This window comes from Nothobranchius furzeri, chromosome 2 (assembly GCF_043380555.1).
Source record: "Nothobranchius furzeri strain GRZ-AD chromosome 2, NfurGRZ-RIMD1, whole genome shotgun sequence".
Classification (NCBI taxonomy): Eukaryota; Metazoa; Chordata; class Actinopteri; order Cyprinodontiformes; family Nothobranchiidae; genus Nothobranchius; species Nothobranchius furzeri.
Genome location: NC_091742.1, coordinates 2,764,447 through 2,781,900, shown reverse-complemented (window position 1 = coordinate 2,781,900; position 17,454 = coordinate 2,764,447). Strand labels below are relative to the sequence as shown.

At 44.4% G+C, this 17,454-nt stretch overlaps 1 protein-coding gene across 9 annotated transcripts in view; it reads right to left on the bottom strand.

Annotated features, from left to right (window-relative positions):
• The window catches only part of syne1a (spectrin repeat containing, nuclear envelope 1a), a 138,191-nt gene that overhangs the window by 70,844 nt on the left and 49,893 nt on the right, over positions 1 to 17,454 (bottom strand). For all 9 annotated transcript variants that reach the window (XM_054747909.2, XM_054747906.2, XM_054747916.2 and 6 more), the window contains 9 exons: positions 15,419 to 15,624; positions 15,166 to 15,327; positions 14,787 to 15,066; positions 14,501 to 14,673; positions 13,289 to 13,598; positions 13,040 to 13,204; positions 6,665 to 7,024; positions 5,304 to 5,440; positions 2,028 to 2,205 (listed from right to left, as the gene is read on the bottom strand). In XM_054747909.2, the coding sequence (XP_054603884.2) occupies positions 2,028 to 2,205; positions 5,304 to 5,440; positions 6,665 to 7,024; positions 13,040 to 13,204; positions 13,289 to 13,598; positions 14,501 to 14,673; positions 14,787 to 15,066; positions 15,166 to 15,327; positions 15,419 to 15,624 (1,971 nt within the window). The remainder of the gene's footprint in view (positions 1 to 2,027; positions 2,206 to 5,303; positions 5,441 to 6,664; positions 7,025 to 13,039; positions 13,205 to 13,288; positions 13,599 to 14,500; positions 14,674 to 14,786; positions 15,067 to 15,165; positions 15,328 to 15,418; positions 15,625 to 17,454) is intronic.

Here is a 17,454-nt window from a genome sequence, read left to right as displayed (position 1 = left end):
ATACGCAAGAGCAAAACGAGGGGTCTTACATCAAAGATAAGTAAAGTCAACGAAAATTAAACATGTTGGTTTCTACTTAACTCCTCCGTACCCACCCAGTGATAATGTACACACACACAGACACACACACCCCTCCCTTTAAGCTGAGCTGATGACAGTAGCGCAGGAGGGGACCACTCCACCATCTGTGCAGGCAGCACATCACTTGAACAGCTCCAGTTTCTTTCAACACGGAAACTCTCTTTTCTCTCCCTCATGTATCTGTCTGTTTCACATTCATTCATTCTCTTTATTTCATTTTTTTATTCACCAAATTTAACTACATATCTCCAATTAAGAGTGACACGGAGGATGCCCTCGCCCCTCCCACGCTGGCCCTCCTGGAGGTCAGCCATGTGGAAACATTGTTCCACATTCCTCACCAAGTCAATAATAAATAAAACATGGTTGCCTCCATGTTTCTCTGTGCTCAATGTATTTGATAAAATCCAGAATTTTTCTCAGACAGCTCGGTCTTCTACTATATAACGATACAGCAACAGAATTGGAAAAACATGATATATTTTTAAAACCCATCACTCTTTTACAGTCTGAACTGACTTCTCCTGAAGCAACATGACTTAAAATAAACATTGATCAGATTTATGTTCACTGATGAATGAAAATCTCAAAACTGCGGCAGCAAATTTAAGTTCTTACTGACTTAAACGCAGTATGTTTGTTTTTGAAAATATCTCACATGTTGAAATGCTCAAAACGCACCACTAGATGGTGAGAGGGTCCACATTAACAACATCAAAATACAGAAAAAGAACAAATTTAGCTTGGTTTCTTAAAGGCGTGGTTTACTCGTTTAATAAATACATTTAAAGTTGTCTCTATGAATGCCTTGTAAGTCGTACTCTGGGGACAAAAGCTCTGGTGCACCCGTTTCAGGAACTAGAAAATTGTCACAGCAGAGGAGAGCTTAAGACGGAAGGATTTGGACTTTTATTTCCTGATATTTGGACATCTCGCCTCTGATTGGCTAACAGCAACGCAACTCTACCACTGATTGTTTGCTTTGCAACATTGATGTTTTACCTTTACTACTAACTCAAGCCTGGGGGAGTTCTGCTGTGCGGTGGAGCTGCTAATGCTAATGGTTAGCTTCTACTAGCGGAGACATTCTCTACTGTTTCCTGGACGCTAAACCAACAACAGCTTTCCCCGTCATGAGTCAAGATGGGTGAGTCCATGAATGTTACGTGACAGTGTGATGTAGATCTGTTTCAATTCCTAGAGTTTCACCATCTATTTTCTATCAGAAGCTAGTGCAGGAGATAGGTGTAGGAGACTATTTTCATGTTCAGCCTGCATGAAAAACTCAGACTGACCAAAAATAATCAGAAATAAAACTTTTAAATGTTTTTTCAGTGTTCCACACCTTTAAAAAGTATCTCTAGTGGTTGGTTCCTACCATCGTCCTACACAGATTTCTCAGGAAAAATGAGGTATTTTTAAAGGCAGTGGCACAAAGACCAACACTAGAGCTTCCTTTTTATCTCTGCCCATTCCCACCGTATCATCACACTGCAGCAGTCCCCCCAACAAGCCCAAAAGAGGACACTTGAGAGTGAATATGTTTACAGTTAGCCTACTGAGTCTCCTTTCATGGAAAGAGGATTGATTGCACAGCCGTTACATCATTCCACTTCTCTTTGTACCTGCAACTTTTGCCCGACTTTTCAATTCTATGCAATAAAGTCAAAGCATTACTTTATAAATAGTGACTCAGTGTACTCAGACTCTTAGAGCTACCTGAGCAGATAAAAAAGGAATTGCCTTGACAGAGTCAGCTTCACCATCTTCACACTATCAATGCTGCTGGAGGTAATGACCATTTAGGGATGGGATTAGGGTAAAAAAGACTTGATGCCACCTGATTGATAGCTCACATCAAATGTGAACTTGGCACTGCTTCCAAAGCGTAAACAAAACAATGAAAGAAATAACGTGTATTGATGTCTTTGATATAAAAATCTTACTTGTATTCTCTGCAAGGCAGTAGAGGCCTCTGTGACGGTCTGTGGCACATCGAAGCATTTGGCCGTGCTGATTTTGGCATTCACCAGCCACTGTTGGAAGTCTCTCAGAGCCGCGCGGAACCTCTGCTCCAACAAGCGCTCCTTATTCTGACACTCTCTGGATGCACGGAGACTGAGACTGCAGGTAGCGAAGAAACAAAAGCGTTGACGAGGCTGTTCACAGGTTCCACCCTCAGTTGCAAATAAGTAAATAAATTAAAAAAAAACAACTTCCCATAAAAACAAAGAGACACTGCAGATCCGTGAAGTTCAAACTGCCCTGGTGATGGTGAGAAACGGGCAGGTGTAGAAATGGCAAAGTGGGTGAAGTGGAAGGAATGAGCTCTGGGGCAAGAAGGGAGATGAGGGGGATGGTGCAGAGGGGAACGATGTGGGAGGGGGTTGAGAGGCAACATATGACAGAGGCAAAAGTTCACCGGGTGACATGATGGAGACAACGAGGCATGACAGCCTGCTTCCATGAAATGAAGGAAAAGGAACGTTAAGAAGGTGAGAAACTCATCAACATGCTGAGGTTCCTGTCTGCTCAATCATTACAAAACTTATACAGACAAAAGGGCCGTTCATTCCTTGAAGCCTTTGTTTTAGGAATTTATTTTTGATTCTCATCTAAATTATTTTGATATTTTCACACAATAAAAACTACTGTTAGCAGGATAAAACGAATAATGACAAAGGATTAAAAACTAGGGATGACTCAATCAGCATTTTAGGATCCCGATCCGATCTTTTAACTTCGAATCCGATCCGATTTCCAGTCCTGATCCGATAGTTTGCCTTTGCTATTGAAATTACTAAAGCTGAAATATAATTTTATCAAGTAACTCAAGTTAACTTTCTAAGACTAATTTCAATTATAAGCATTGCCATTATTGTTGTAAATCCCATGAAATCAACTTTCTGTTTTGAGACCGGATGTAGAGTGTTGTATTTCCGGTAGCTTTGTTTTGCAGTTATTCTGTCGGCTTGTGTGTGTAAACTCACCCAATCCGACAGAGAAATGTAAATCGTCGCTTGATTCGTCATCCATTTGGTCGACTTCTTATGGAAAACCCGACCGTAAACGGGGCGAGACTATCACACAGGAAAAGGAGCCCTGGAAGTAGCATACGCTAACGTGGTCATAGACTACTTCAGGAGATCGGCAAGACTCGTCAGTTATAATTGCGTGATGATGTCCTTGCACTTTTCAGCAGAAGCTTACAGCTGTACTTAGTCATAAAGTAGTCTCAAGTCTAAAATAACACCTGTGATTCCTTTGTGTTAATTTAGACTTTCACTTGCAGTCAGTATGATAATTTAGGTCACCAAGCAGAATTGGGTTCACTACTGAGAAATTTTAGGGACTTTTTTTCTCTCACGATGCTAGTTGGTCCCATTTACTTACTGTGTTTTATGCAAAGCTAAAGCTAAAGGAGTACTGCTGGGTCAGGACAAGGACTGGGCTGGTTAAAATTTGTTTTTCCCCAATTTTCTAACTCTGTAACATGCCAGACAAAATTTCACATTTGGGTTGAATATCCCTTTAAGGAAGTTTTTTTTATTAACGCTTCAGATGAGGTATTAATAAATTTAATGGAATGTCATTTTTGGTTATTTCATTATTTCATTCATCTTTATTCCACTTAGCTGCTGCAGATTGTCAAGAGAATCACAATGGTGCAAAAAATAATCTGCACATCTGAAACTGTGCAAATGCGTATTTATTAGAGATAGACAAAAATAATATCACAGTTGTGGAATTTAAGTCATCAAGTGTGGCATAATGCAAAATTGCAAAACTGAAAGTTTTTTTAGATGATTATTTGGCGTAAAAACAACAAAACCTGCAGAATATTTTTGCACAATTCCTCCTAAAAACTAATAAGCATTAAGTGCACTAGCGCTTAAGAACATAAAGGTTTCTTTTATTTTAGGTTGTAAATAAAGTTGTAAAATAAGGCAGGAGCTGATGCTTTTCACACACAGTGCAGAGAGAGGGTTATCAGAGGATGGCGGGAGGAGAATGAAGTGGGCAGCAGTTTAACTAAAGAGGGTCATAAACAAGAGAAGCACACAAACACTTGATTACACACACACACACACACACACACACACACACACACACGCACACACACACACACACACACACACACCCTTGAGTTTTAGAACTGTGATGAGGACAAACACAATCAGGACAGCAGAAGCATTTTTTTCTGCTGTGACAGGCAAAATCTGGAATCTGCAACGATGGGCGGGAAAGTTACTCCTCCTCCATCTCCTCTCCTCTTCTTTTTTCTCTCTGCATCACTTAATGCAGGGCAGGTGCAAAGAGTGCATACAGGCCAAGTCTCTGTCAGACTGACAAGCAAAGTAACGAAGAAAAAGGGCTGCTTTGCCAATCAGCTCCCAAAGCCAATTAAATGCCAAAGTTGACCTTGTTTAAGATCTACACCAAAGACAAAAGTCTTATTGCAGAACAGTTCCAATCTATCAGCGCTGCTATGGAAATCATTCTGAGGTATTTAATATGGATGCTCCTGTTATGTATGCTCTGTTGTTCTTTTGACAGCACGTTCACAAACAAGCACTCAGCAAACACACACAGGACCACTTGTGGCTTCAAACGAAGCACTTAGAGCTACGTAACTAAGCTAAAGCACGTTTCATTTACAAACAGCACAAATCCTTGAATGAAATCAGATTTTAGAAGAACACCGAACAAACAGAGGTGAGAGAAGGTGATGAAATGTCGCTTAGCAACCAGCGCCTCTGCTTCTTCCTTTCACCTTTCACCTCTGCCTGGCTGACACACTTCACACCTTTATTTGATGGCTAAATGCACACACTCCTAAAAGAAGCAAGAGTGTGAAACATGTCATCTGGATCCATCGAGTCAGCATGAAGTCAATTTAAAGAAACTCTTAGGGCTGGTGCATCAATAACCAGTGTTTATTCTGTCATTTATTCTGTCTTTTATTAAATGCATCCATTCTATTTCTAATGCTTCAGAAGAGCTGCAAAACTTAGCTTGCATGGGGGAAAAACTGGTAAAAACAATATATTAAGCTGCACCAATAACATGATTTAGAAAGCAGACATGGAGCTAAAAAAAGGCAGGAGGGGTTTTTCATCTAGATGCTTTGCACTCATCATTCAGATGACTTCTCTGATGAATCCTCCTGATGCTGTGGAAACATGCACACACACATTTCTGCTCTCTACACTTCCTCTCACCTGTTGTGCTGTTTGATAAGCGCCGTGACCCGGTCTGATTGCGAGCCCAGGTCCCTGGAGTATTGCACCAGGTCGTTCAGCTGGCTTTTCAACTTCTCTGCCATCGGCTCGGCGCTCTGCAAGCCCTCCAGAATATCCTACAAACAAAAAGCGGCGGCTCAGTCTGTGTGTTTAGGAGAGTCGCTCTCCAATCAGTGCATTCCTATTCACACCCAGTGGTTTTCTGTCTAACAAACATACGTTCACGACGCTCCAACACATACTCACAGTGCTGCCTGTTCAATAGCATTGCTGTTCTTCGAGGAGCGTGACAGGAAGGAGCTGTGGAGAGCGCTCTCCCGCTCTGCCTCACATTCTGCATGAAATTCTCTGCCATGAAATATGGACAAGCTCTGACTCTCACTCATTTGCTCCCTCGCTGACGTACAGCGATTAAACAGCCCTCCCTCCCTTCTCCTCTGGACTCGTTGCTCTCTTCTCCTTTTCTCCCTCCTCTTCCTCCTCGTAGTTCTGATTTCTCTCCCCTCCTCTCTCCTTCGACTTATTCCCTCTCACACATTTACCCCCTCCCTCTCTCCTATGCTTTCTCCCAGTGGAATTCAGCTGTCAGCCATCGCAGATACAGAGTTGGTTCAAACGCACACAAACAAGCGCGCAATGAAAACACAGCCGGACGCAGGAAACAGGCTGGAGGAGGAGGAGGAGCAGAGGAGGGAGGAGAAAACTCCTCCTCTGTTCTTTGACAGCCCCAAATTGGGAAAACTGGAGAAAAGCATGAGCGAAGATGCCTAAGGAGGAAAGCGAGGTGGACCAGGCGGGCACAGACTTAACAATCAAAAGAAATGTCACTCCGTAAACATCCTGTGGAGGTCAGTGACCGAGCCGCAGGGGAGGTGAAGGAGACGAGCTTCAAGGGCCAAAAGAAACAAACCCGCTCGCTTAATTTCAACCCCGGCAGAGGGAAAACTGAATAAAAACAATAAGGGGAATGCTTGGAAAGGAGAGATAGTGAAAAATAATAATACAAACAAAACGAGGGAGGGGTAGAGGAGGCAGGGTAATCAGAAAACTGGAGAAAGTGACGGGATTGGAGCTGTCACTCTGTTCCTCCAGTAAAGCTGATTTACAAACTAATCTGTTTTAGGATTTAGGAACAGAATGGATAATTACTGACGAGAAAGGGTAGCTTTGCGTGTGTGTGCGTGTGTGTGTGCGTGTGTGTCCATTAAACGATGCTAATTACTTACTCTGACACGTCCCACATCCCAGTTTTATGAATTTTTTATAATTTCTAAGTAAACTAGTATTCCTAAATGATATATTTATGCCAGCATTATGATTGCATATATTTACGTTCTTACCTTGGCCAGCTTCCATCCCTCCACCGCCTCCTTGCCGTTGCTCCGACCTTCAGCTTTCATCAGCTCCTGGCTCCACCCTCTCAGACGTCTGTCAAACTCCTTCAGCCTGTCCTCCAGGCCGGCGCTGAGACGTTCATATTCCTCTTCTGAAGCTTCCGCAGCAGCAAGGGCCCCCTCTAGGCCATCCCTGGCCCTCAGAGCGGCCCCCTCCCACTGCTCCAGAGCTTGCGACAGTGCCCCCAGTTGCCGATCCATGGCCTCGCAGCCGCCAGCCGCCGTGTGCTCCGCTGTGGTCGCTGCATTACGACGAACCCGGCTGAGGCGCTCTCGGCCCTCCAGGAGTCGACATTTGACGCTCTCCTGTACCAATTAGACAAGAGGCGAAGTTGCTACGGAAACCGTGGTGAAGGAAATAGCCCCTCTCTGGATGTGCAGCCTGGTACTTTTCTGTGTTTCTCCATCACTTTTCCTCTTTATGTTTCAATCTTAACTCATCCTGTTTCCTTCTGTTCTAATAAAGGATTCCCCCTCCACTCCTAATGCAGCACTTACAGATGAGAAAAGCAAATGCTTGAGAGATGTTGAACGTGATGAAAAGAGCATCCGACCATTTCATGTGTGTGAATAGACGCCTATCAGCAGTAACCATGTATGTGCAAGACATCAAATCGTCTCTTCACTCGATATCTCTGCAAACACACATTTATAGATGTGATAATTAGGACCCGGGTGTAAAATCCAAATGCAAATCAATCTCCCCTCACATTTGTTTCTCACCGCTGTGATTGCAGAATTATTTAAGGGGTGGCAAGTGCAAAATGCTGCTTTTTAAAATAATCTCTACCTTTTTTTAAATGCAGAGATATAGAAGTAAACTGCATCAAAAAAGAGAGAGATTGTGGCAATATGACATACCAGGTGGTTTGTTATGGAGAAGCATCTGGAAACTGATTATAGAAGGAAAAGGTGCTTTAACAAGTATAACAGGTGGTGGGTGAAGCAGGACTGCTGCTGAGTAAACTTAAACCATATCAGGTAAGTGCTCCAGGTGATCATAAATCAGCCTGAAAATTTAGGTTTTTGCCAAAAACTAATAACTTTGAGTTAACTCTACTCCCTCGTTTGGTAAATAAATAAATAAAAATAACCATTCTTATGTCATCACTTGTTATACACTCACTGTCCACTTTAAAGCTGCTTTCTGGAGGTTTTACGTTTCAGAAATGATGCGTAATCTGTCAAAAATCCGTAAAAGCGATTGTCTCATCATGTACTGTGATAAAATGTAAGCAATACGTCTATTTTTTATTTATTTTTTTGCTAAGCACGCCCCCTGCCCCGCAGAGCTCCGTGCAATAGGAACCTGAGCGCCGACCAGAACTAACCAATAGCGTTAGACTACTGCTTACTTGCTTCAAATTTAAGGAATACCTCGGCTGATGCAGAGTTGATGAACGTGTCATGGATAAGAAAGTCTGTAAATTATAAATATATGAGAACACGTTCTTGTCGGCTACAGAAGCACATAACTAAACAGAAACGTGAAGTCGCGATCTTAAACAGAGCTTTTTGTGTGATATGCTTTTCAGCCACTAGATGGTGCCATCGGATAAGAGAAACACTGGAAAGAAGTTTTATTGGATACACGTTAACGCTAATTACTAATCAGCCAATCACAGGGTGGCAACTTAATGCATTTAGGCGTGTTGACATGGTCAAGATGATCGGCTGAAGTTCAAACTGAGCTTCAGAACGAGGGATGAAAGGTAAGTGAAGTGACTTTGAACGTGGTCTGGGTGTTAGTGCCAGACGGGCTGGTCTGAGTATTTCAGAAACTGCTGATCTTCTGGGATTGTCACTAGTGATGATGATGTGAAGCCTTTTGAACCAACAAAGCTTTACAATCCAATTGTATTGAAAAAAGGTTCAAGGTTCGATGCTTCAAAACTCTGTGAGGACATCTACTGGTAAATGTTTGTATTTCATTGTATTGTCGGCCAATTCTACTGAAAATGAATGGTGTATTGAACTTTATGGACAAATAAAGCATTAAAAAGCTTCCTCAGGATCACATAATAAAAGTATCTTGAATTTGAACATTACATTAAATGTACTAAAATTGCTTTTCTTGGTGTGAATACTTGAAATGAAACAATGTTTATTTTTATGGGATACGTGATGAAATATATCTAATTTACACATATTAACATTCTCTACATATTCAAATATTTTACTTTTCACATTTCTATTGGATTATTAGGCAGGAATAATTAGCTCAATTTATGTATCGGTTTTAGAAAAAGAGTAACAAAATGAAGATTAGAAAATTCACATAAGGATAGGACATACTAAATTCCATTACACGTACAACCAAACTGAAAAGCTCATCAACTATTATATTAATTACCAATAAAAGAAGAAAAATCATACCAAACTAGATTTTAATTTAATTAAAGGAAAATGACAGACGGTCTAAAAGATATAGCCCTACAATATGCACCAAGTATTACTACTATAAAGGTAATTTACTAGACTAGACCAAATACATTTTCAAACCTTATTTGGAGAGATTAAATTGAAACATTCCCACATCTCAGAACGCCCTCTTTTTGCTACAGGATCCATTTTTGCGACTCGGTGTTTAATCACTGAATCCTGAATCCTGAACCGTCAATCTCAGGTCATACAAACATGTATGGCAAGCCAAATGAGCATTTATTCTGATATCAGGATATCAGCCAGAATTGTCATGAACATGTAAGTCATTTCTGTCCACTAGTTAACTAGTTAGCCATGTTTGTGTCAACTAGTTAAATATCGAGGGTGAAAATGTGCCCACTAGTTAACTAGTGACAGCAGAAATGTGCACAAGTTAACTAGTGAACACATTTAGGCTTCAGTAGTTAACTAGTTGACACAAAAACTGCTCACTAGTTAACTAGTAAAAGCAGAAATGCATACCAGTCAGCTACTTGAAGGTATTTGTCTCACTAGTTAACTAGTGAGGGTCAAAATGTGCACACTAGTTAACTTGTGGTAGACATAAATGCCTCGTCTCGTCTCGTCTTCCTCCGCTTATCCGGGTCCGGGTCGCGGGGGCAGCATCCCAACTAGGGAGCTCCAGGCCGTCCTCTCCCCGGCCTTGTCCACCAGCTCCTCCGGCAGGACCCCAAGGCGTTCCCGGACCAGATTGGAGATGTAACCTCTCCAACGTGTCCTGGGTCGACCCGGGGGCCTTCTGCCGGCAGGACATGCCCGAAACACCTCCCCGGGGAGGCGTCCAGGAGGCATCCTGACCAGATGCCCAAACCACCTCAACTGGCTCCTTTCGATCCGGAGGAGCAGCGGTTCTACTCCGAGTCCCTCCCGAATGTCCGAGCTCCTCACCCTATCTCTAAGGCTGAGCCCGGCCACCCTACGGAGGAAACTCATTTCGGCCGCTTGTATCCGCGATCTCGTTCTTTCGGTCATTACCCAAAGCTCATGACCATAGGTGAGGATTGGGACGTAGATCGACCGGTAAATCGAGAGCCTGGCTTTCTGGCTCAGCTCCCTCTTCCCCACGACAGATCGGCTCAGCGTCCGCATCACTGCAGACGCCGAACCAATCCGCCTGTCGATCTCCCGATCCCTCCTACCCTCACTCGTGAACAAGACCCCGAGATACTTAAACTCCTCCACTTGAGGTAGGACCTCTCCCCCGACCCGGAGGTGGCAAGCCACCCTTTTCCGGTCGAGAACCATGGTCTCAGATTTGGAGGTGCTGATCCTCATCCCAGCCGCTTCACATTCGGCCGCGAACCTACCCAGCAAGAGCTGAAGGTCAGAGCTGGATGAAGCTAGGAGGACCACATCATCCGCAAAAAGCAGAGACGAGATTCTCCTGCCACCAAACTCGACACACTCCACACCACGGCTGCGTCTAGAAATTCTGTCCATAAAAGTGATGAACAGAACCGGTGACAAAGGGCAGCCCTGGCGGAGTCCAACCCTCACTGGGAACAGGTCCGACTTACTACCGGCTATGCGGACCAAACTCACGCTCCTCTGGTAAAGGGACTGAATGGCCCTTAACAGAAAGCCACCCACCCCATACTCCTGGAGCGTCCCCCACAGGGTGCCCCTGGGGACACGGTCATAAGCCTTCTCCAAATCCACAAAACACATGTGGATTGGTTGGGCAAACTCCCATGCCCCCTCCATCACCCTTGCAAGGGTATAGAGCTGGTCCACAGTTCCACGGCCAGGACGAAAACCACATTGCTCCTCCTCTATCTGAGATTCAACTATCGATCGGACCCTCCTCTCCAGTACCTTGGCGTAGACCTTTCCAGGGAGGCTGAGGAGTGTGATCCCCCTATAGTTGGAACACACCCTCAGGTCACCCTTCTTAAAGATGGGGACCACCACCCCGGTCTGCCACTCCCTAGGAACTGCCCCCGATGACCACGCAATGTTGTAGAGACGTGTCAACCATGACAGCCCTACAACATCCATAGCCTTGAGATACCCAGGACGAACCTCATCCGCCCCCGGGGCTCCGCCGCTGTGTAGTTGTTTGACTACCTCAGCAACTTCTGCCCCCGAGATCGGACAGTCCATCCCCAGGCCTCCCAGCTCTGGTTCCTCCTCGGAATGCGCATTGGTGGGATTGAGGAGCTCCTCAAAGTATTCCTTCCACCGTCCGACTATAGCCTCAGTTGACGTCAGCAGCTCCCCATCCCCACTGTAAACAGTGTGAGCGAGTTGCTGCCTTCCTCTCCTGAGGCGCCGGACAGTTTGCCAGAACCTCTTTGGCCCAGCCCGAACCGGATACATGGGCTCGTCCAACTGTGGACCCACCACCCGCAGGAGGAACATGAAGGGTCCGGTGCAATGCGAATCGGGTGGCAGACCAAGGCGGGAGCCTTGGCGGTCCAATCCCCGGACAAGAAAACTAGTTTTTGGGAGACATAAATGCGCACTAGTTAACTAGTGAACACACTGAGCAATACTAGTTAACTAGTAAAATATGAAACATTTTAACTAGTTAACTAGAGAGAATTTAGGCCTTACTATTTAACTAGTTGACACAAACATGGCTAACTAGTTAACTAGTGGACAGAAATGGCTTACATGTTCATGACAATTCTGGCTGATATCAGAATAAATGCTCATTTGGCTTGCCATAAACCTGCGCCTCTCGGTTTGCGTTGCTTTAAATGTTTGAAACAACGTGTGAAGCGGTCAAGTGGGTGGAAGGGTGAATGAAGCATTGTTGCTCATTGGTCACGTGACTTTCAGTAAACAAATCAAGCTCCGAAACAGTGCTTTGCTCTGCGTTGGTTCGTTTTGGTGATACAAGCTTCGAATCCTGCGTGTCACAGGTAACATCACTAATTGTCACACACAACCATCTCTAGAGTTTACAGAGAATTGTCTGAAAAAGGGAAAACATCCAGTGTGCAGCAGTTCTGTGGGTGAAAATGCCTTGTTGGTGCCAGAGGTCAGAGGAGAATGGCCAGACTGGTTCCAGTTGATAGAAAGACAACAGCAACTCAAATAACCAATTGTTACAGTCAAGGTGTGCAGAAGAGCATCGACACGTCGAACCTTGAGGTAGATGAGTTACAGCAGCAGAAGACCACACCGGGTGCCACTCCTGTCAGCTAAGATCATGAAACTGAGGCTGAAATTCATACAGGCTTACCAAAACTGGACAATAGAAGACTGGAAGAATGTTGTGTGCTGCAACATTCAGATGGTAGGGTCAGAATTTGGCGTCAACAACATGAAAGCATGGATCCATCCTGCCTTGCCTCAACGGTTCAGGCTGCTGGTGGTGGTGGTGTAATGGTGTGGGGGACATTTTCTTGGCACACTTTGGGTCCCTTAGTACTAATTGATCATCGTTGCAACGCCTCAGCCTACCTGAGTATTGTTGCTGACCATGTCCATCCCTTTGTGACCACAGTGAACTCATCTTCTAACGGCTACTTCCAGCAGAATAATTTACCATGTCATAAAGCTGGAATCATCTCAGACTGGTTTTTCTAACAAGACAGTGAATTCACTGTACTCCACAGTCACCAGATCTCAATCCAATAGAGCACCTTTGGGATGTGGTGGAACGGGAGACTCACAGAAAGATCTACAGCAACTGTGTGACGTTATCATGTCAATATGGACCAAATTCTCTGAGGAATGTTTCCATTACCTTGTTGAATCGATGTCACAAAGGATTAAGGACGTTCTGAAGGCAAATGGGGTCCAACCGGGTACTAGCAAGGTGTACCCAGTAAAGTGGCCAGTGAGTGTCTTTCATTTAATATGCATTAGCTGCAAATGAATGTGAAATTTCTGGACATTTCTTCATATTTGAAAGGGCTTCTTTACCTTCACTTCTGACAGCTTCTTCCTGATGGAGGGAGACTCTCCTGATGTATCTGACCAGTGTTGTAACTCCTCCCCTGAAGCCATCAGCCAATCAGTGAGCTCTCGAACAGCTTCCAGGTAGTTCTGGTGCTCCAACACCACCGTCTGCGCCAGATGCACTCTCTCCTACAAAAATAAGTGGATAAATGAAAGTAAATTTCCTTAAAACAGCTCATTTTAGAGGGGAGGATTGCAGAATATTCCTTTTACCTCCACCAGAGCTGAGAGGTGATCAAACTGCAGCTGCAGCTGCGTGCGAGCACAGTTGTTAAAGCTGGCATCTCCGGTCTTCTTAAAAAGTTCTCTGGCTTTTTCCTCCAAACTGGACAGCGCCATCTGGTGGTCTTCCATGTCGGCCATCAGGGCTCGAAGTCTTTCTAACTGGGAGGCTTTCTCTCTGGGTCCAGGCTGAGGTGGGAGAGGAGCACACACCTCCCGCTTGACTACCTCCATCCAACTCTGCAGCTGGGCAGCGCTCTCCAGGTACCCGCCCCACTGTGACACAGTCCACTCTAATCGACTGCAGATCACACAGAAAATCTCTAGTTGTTGTTTCTGACTTGGACAAAATTATAATAATAATGCAGTTCAAACATGTAGAAATCTATGTGACCATTTTTATAGCTGAACTTCTAGAATGTTCAGAACAACAAATAAATATTTTATTGTGATAATCACATAACTCCACATAGATCTAAACAATTTAATCTCCAATATACTGAAAATATTTCCAACACACTCAGTCTAATCTTCAGACTCTTGACAAGGAGGTGAAATAAAAACTGTCGGTAATTCCAGCCAAGTTCCCTTATCCCCTTTTAATCAGGAAGTTCAAACATCAACAGACACATCCATCTATTCCAAGCCATCTGTTACCCCTACACACACACACACACACACACACACACACACACACACACACACACACACACACACACCCCTCTTTTCACCTGCTACCCCTTACCTCCTGTTATCACTTTCCCCCTAAAACACAAACACACCCTGAGTCTGACCCACTGTTTGCCATCCACTATTTAGTCCCTAATGAGATCCATTTTTCGCCTCCTAGGAGGGGCCATAATTGTTCAATTTAACACACACACACACACACACACACACACACACACACAGAAGACAGATCAATCAGATTTAGAGAAGAGACAAATAGGTCTCATTATGTATTTATCTTAATGGTAATTAATAGGACTGACACCTAATCTATCATAATGAAAACAGCAGGCTCCCTGGTGAGAGCACTGGTGAGGCAAATGTTTTAATGGCACATGAGAAAAAAGGAGGAATCCAGAATGGTTGAAGCAAAAAGGTTTACATTGGACGTAACAAAACACAAGCGCATGCCTTGATTCAACTTATGAATGTTTAAAATGAGATGATTAGCAGTAACTGGGACCATTGGGGTACCTATGGCAGCTCATTGCAGTGACGAGCAGCGTGGCCCAAGCATCCTCCACTTCCTGTAGCTGAGAGCGGACCACTTCCTGTCCAGCAGCTCCATAGCTGCGCAGAGCAAGCTCAGCCTTACCCATCGCCATGTTCAGCCTCACCTCCCCTTCTCCCTTCAAAAGCAGGATGTCCTACGCAAACACATTTTTATAAACAGTCCCCTCCTGTGCTGCTGGATTCACACTCCAACAGGAGGAATAAAGAAAAAAAAGGGTGCACGAGGGAGAATCAGCTAAATTCTCACCTGCACAGCCTCCAGCCTCTGCTCCAGCTGCTCCTTCGTTCCCATCGTGCTGTCAACGGTACCCAGTCGCTCTTGGATCTCCTCCAGCCAGGCCCACACTCCCTGGAGGGTGTCTCCAAATGCCTGGCTCTCCTGGCAGCTCCGGAGCCTCTCCCTGGCCACCTTCAGCAGGGTCTGATATTCCATCTGGAGCTGGCCTGTGACTCTTACCTCCCCTCCTGACCCCCGGCCGGATTCAGACAGAGCCTGGGCCTCCTGACAGAGACACTCCACTGACTCCCTGAGGGAAAAAAAAAGAAAACAATGAATTTTCACTCTGACTTTAACAGCAGATCTTAAAGCCCGAACAGCATGCCCTCAGGCGCTCATGTAAACAAACCTTTGTGCTATCAGATCTTTATTGAGCTTTTCCATTCTGTCCAGTTCTTCTGAAGGACCTGGGGCTCCCTTCTGGCCGTCTGCCCCCAGAACAAACTCACTCTTGAGGCTGAGATCCAGCTGCTTCAACCAGTCTTTTATTCTCTCCACACAATTATCAAAACTGTTAGATGGGACAAAAAAGTGGGAAAAAACTTTTCAGTAAAATGAAACAAAAAAGACAAACGTTAAACATCACAGGGGTGAAGATGTACTTCTTCAGAAGTTCAATGCTCTCTTGCAGGTCTTGTTGGCTCTGCGAGCAGCTGTCCAGGTAATGTTTCCACTCTCTCTGACAGGAAGTGAGGTTCTCCTGGACCTGTGCTGCTGCAGCTTTGCTCAGATGAAGCTGGAGGGTTTCAGCCTCCTTGCAAACCTGAGAGAGACGTTCCTCACCCTCTGAAGCCTGCTCAAGTGACATCTGTGGTGGAGAAGAACACATTTCCTATTAGAACTGACATGTTATTATTATCTGAAGCAACACCAAAGAGTTTTTAACACTTTAAGCTATTGCTTTCAAACAGGTTTCAATGGTTCTTGAGGTAGAAACTCGAGCAACATCACATGGAACAGCACTCTGTAAGCCTCTGCTGACAATAAGCTGCACTTAAAACTTTTGTGGTTCCGGTACGAACGCTAGTGAGAGGTCTCTACCTGCTTTACAGCAGCAGCTGTTTACTGTGCTAGTAGCTAATAAAAGAAGAAGAAGACAGTATCATTTCTAGAGCGCCTCTCAAGATAAAAATCATGAGGCACTTCACAAAAACAAAAAATGTAAAAACGTAAAAAATCATTTAGAAAATGTTTAAAAATATATTTAAAATGAGCAAAAATAGACAATTGTGATTAAAAAAATGTTAAGAAAGAGAGATTGAATAGGAAAGAGGGAAATCAGTGGATCCTGAGGAAGGTGGAATAGGTGGGGAGAGCAGAATAAAGAGAGAGTGGTGAAGAAGGTCATACAAAAGCCATCTTGAACAAGTGAGTCTTCAGCTGCTTTTTAAAGGAGACCACTGAGTCCACTGATCTCAGGCTCAGGGGGAGAGAGTTCCAGAGTCTGGGGGCCACAGCAGCAGATGATCTGTCACCTTTGGTCTTTAGCCTGGCGCTGCACAACCAGTAGGCTTTGATCACTGGACCTCAGGGACCTGCTGGGGGTGTAGGGACTAAGAAGATCACCAATGTAAGATGGTGCTTGTCCATGTAAGGCCCTATAGACCAGAACCAGGATCTTGAAATGAACCCTGAAGTTGACTGGCAGCCAGTGAAGCTGGAGGAGAAGCAGGGTGATATGGGTGTGTTTGGAGGACTTGGTCAGAAGCCGAGCACAGGCATTCTGAACCACCTGTAGACGGTTCAGGGAGGTGCTGCTCAGACACGTGAAAAGAGAGTTACAGTAGTCTAAGCGTGAGGAGATGATGGTGTGGAGAACTGTCTCAAGTTCAGAGCGGGACAGAATGGAACTCAGCTTAGCAATGTTCCTGAGATGGAAGAAGGAAGAGCCAACAAGAGAACTGCAAAAGCAAGAGAAAAATTGCTAGCTGTGCTCTCATTAAGAAAACGAGAACTAACCATACGGCGAGCAGAAGGTGGGGACGCAGAAACTGACAAGTTAAAGAAAATGCAATGGTGATCTGAAATATAAACGTCCTCAGGACAAACACTGTCAGCATTTAGACTCAGGGTAAAAACAAGGTCTAGAGTGTGGCCCCTGGTGTGTGTGGGGCCAGAAACATGCTGGGTAAAGCCGAAGGAGTCCATAAGGCTGGAGAAATTCATGGCAAAGTGATAAGAGGGATCATCAACATGGATGTTAAAATCACCAACAATCACCAGTCTGGACAGCTTCATAGTGGAGGATAGAAAGTCATTAAACTCCTGAAAGAACGAACTGTTTGGACCAGGTGGACAATAGACCACAGCACAGTAGAACGGGTCCTTACGCCTGACTTTAATCAGCTGCAGTTCAAAGGAAGCAAAGTGACCAGAGGTTGTAGAGCTACATGGATGATGGTCTCTGAAAACAACAGCTAGGCCTCCACCATGACCAGAACCCCGGGGCTGGCTAAGAAAAGAATAACCACTCGGGCAAAGTTCAATCAGACCAGAATAATCAGATGTTTGCTGCCAAACTTCAGTCAGAAACAGAAAATCCAGGTTTTTAGAGAGAATTAGATCAAAAATGCTAGCAGTTAACCATTTCATGTAACCAACAGTCAAAAAGCACAAGAAGAAAAATAATTTTGCTTTT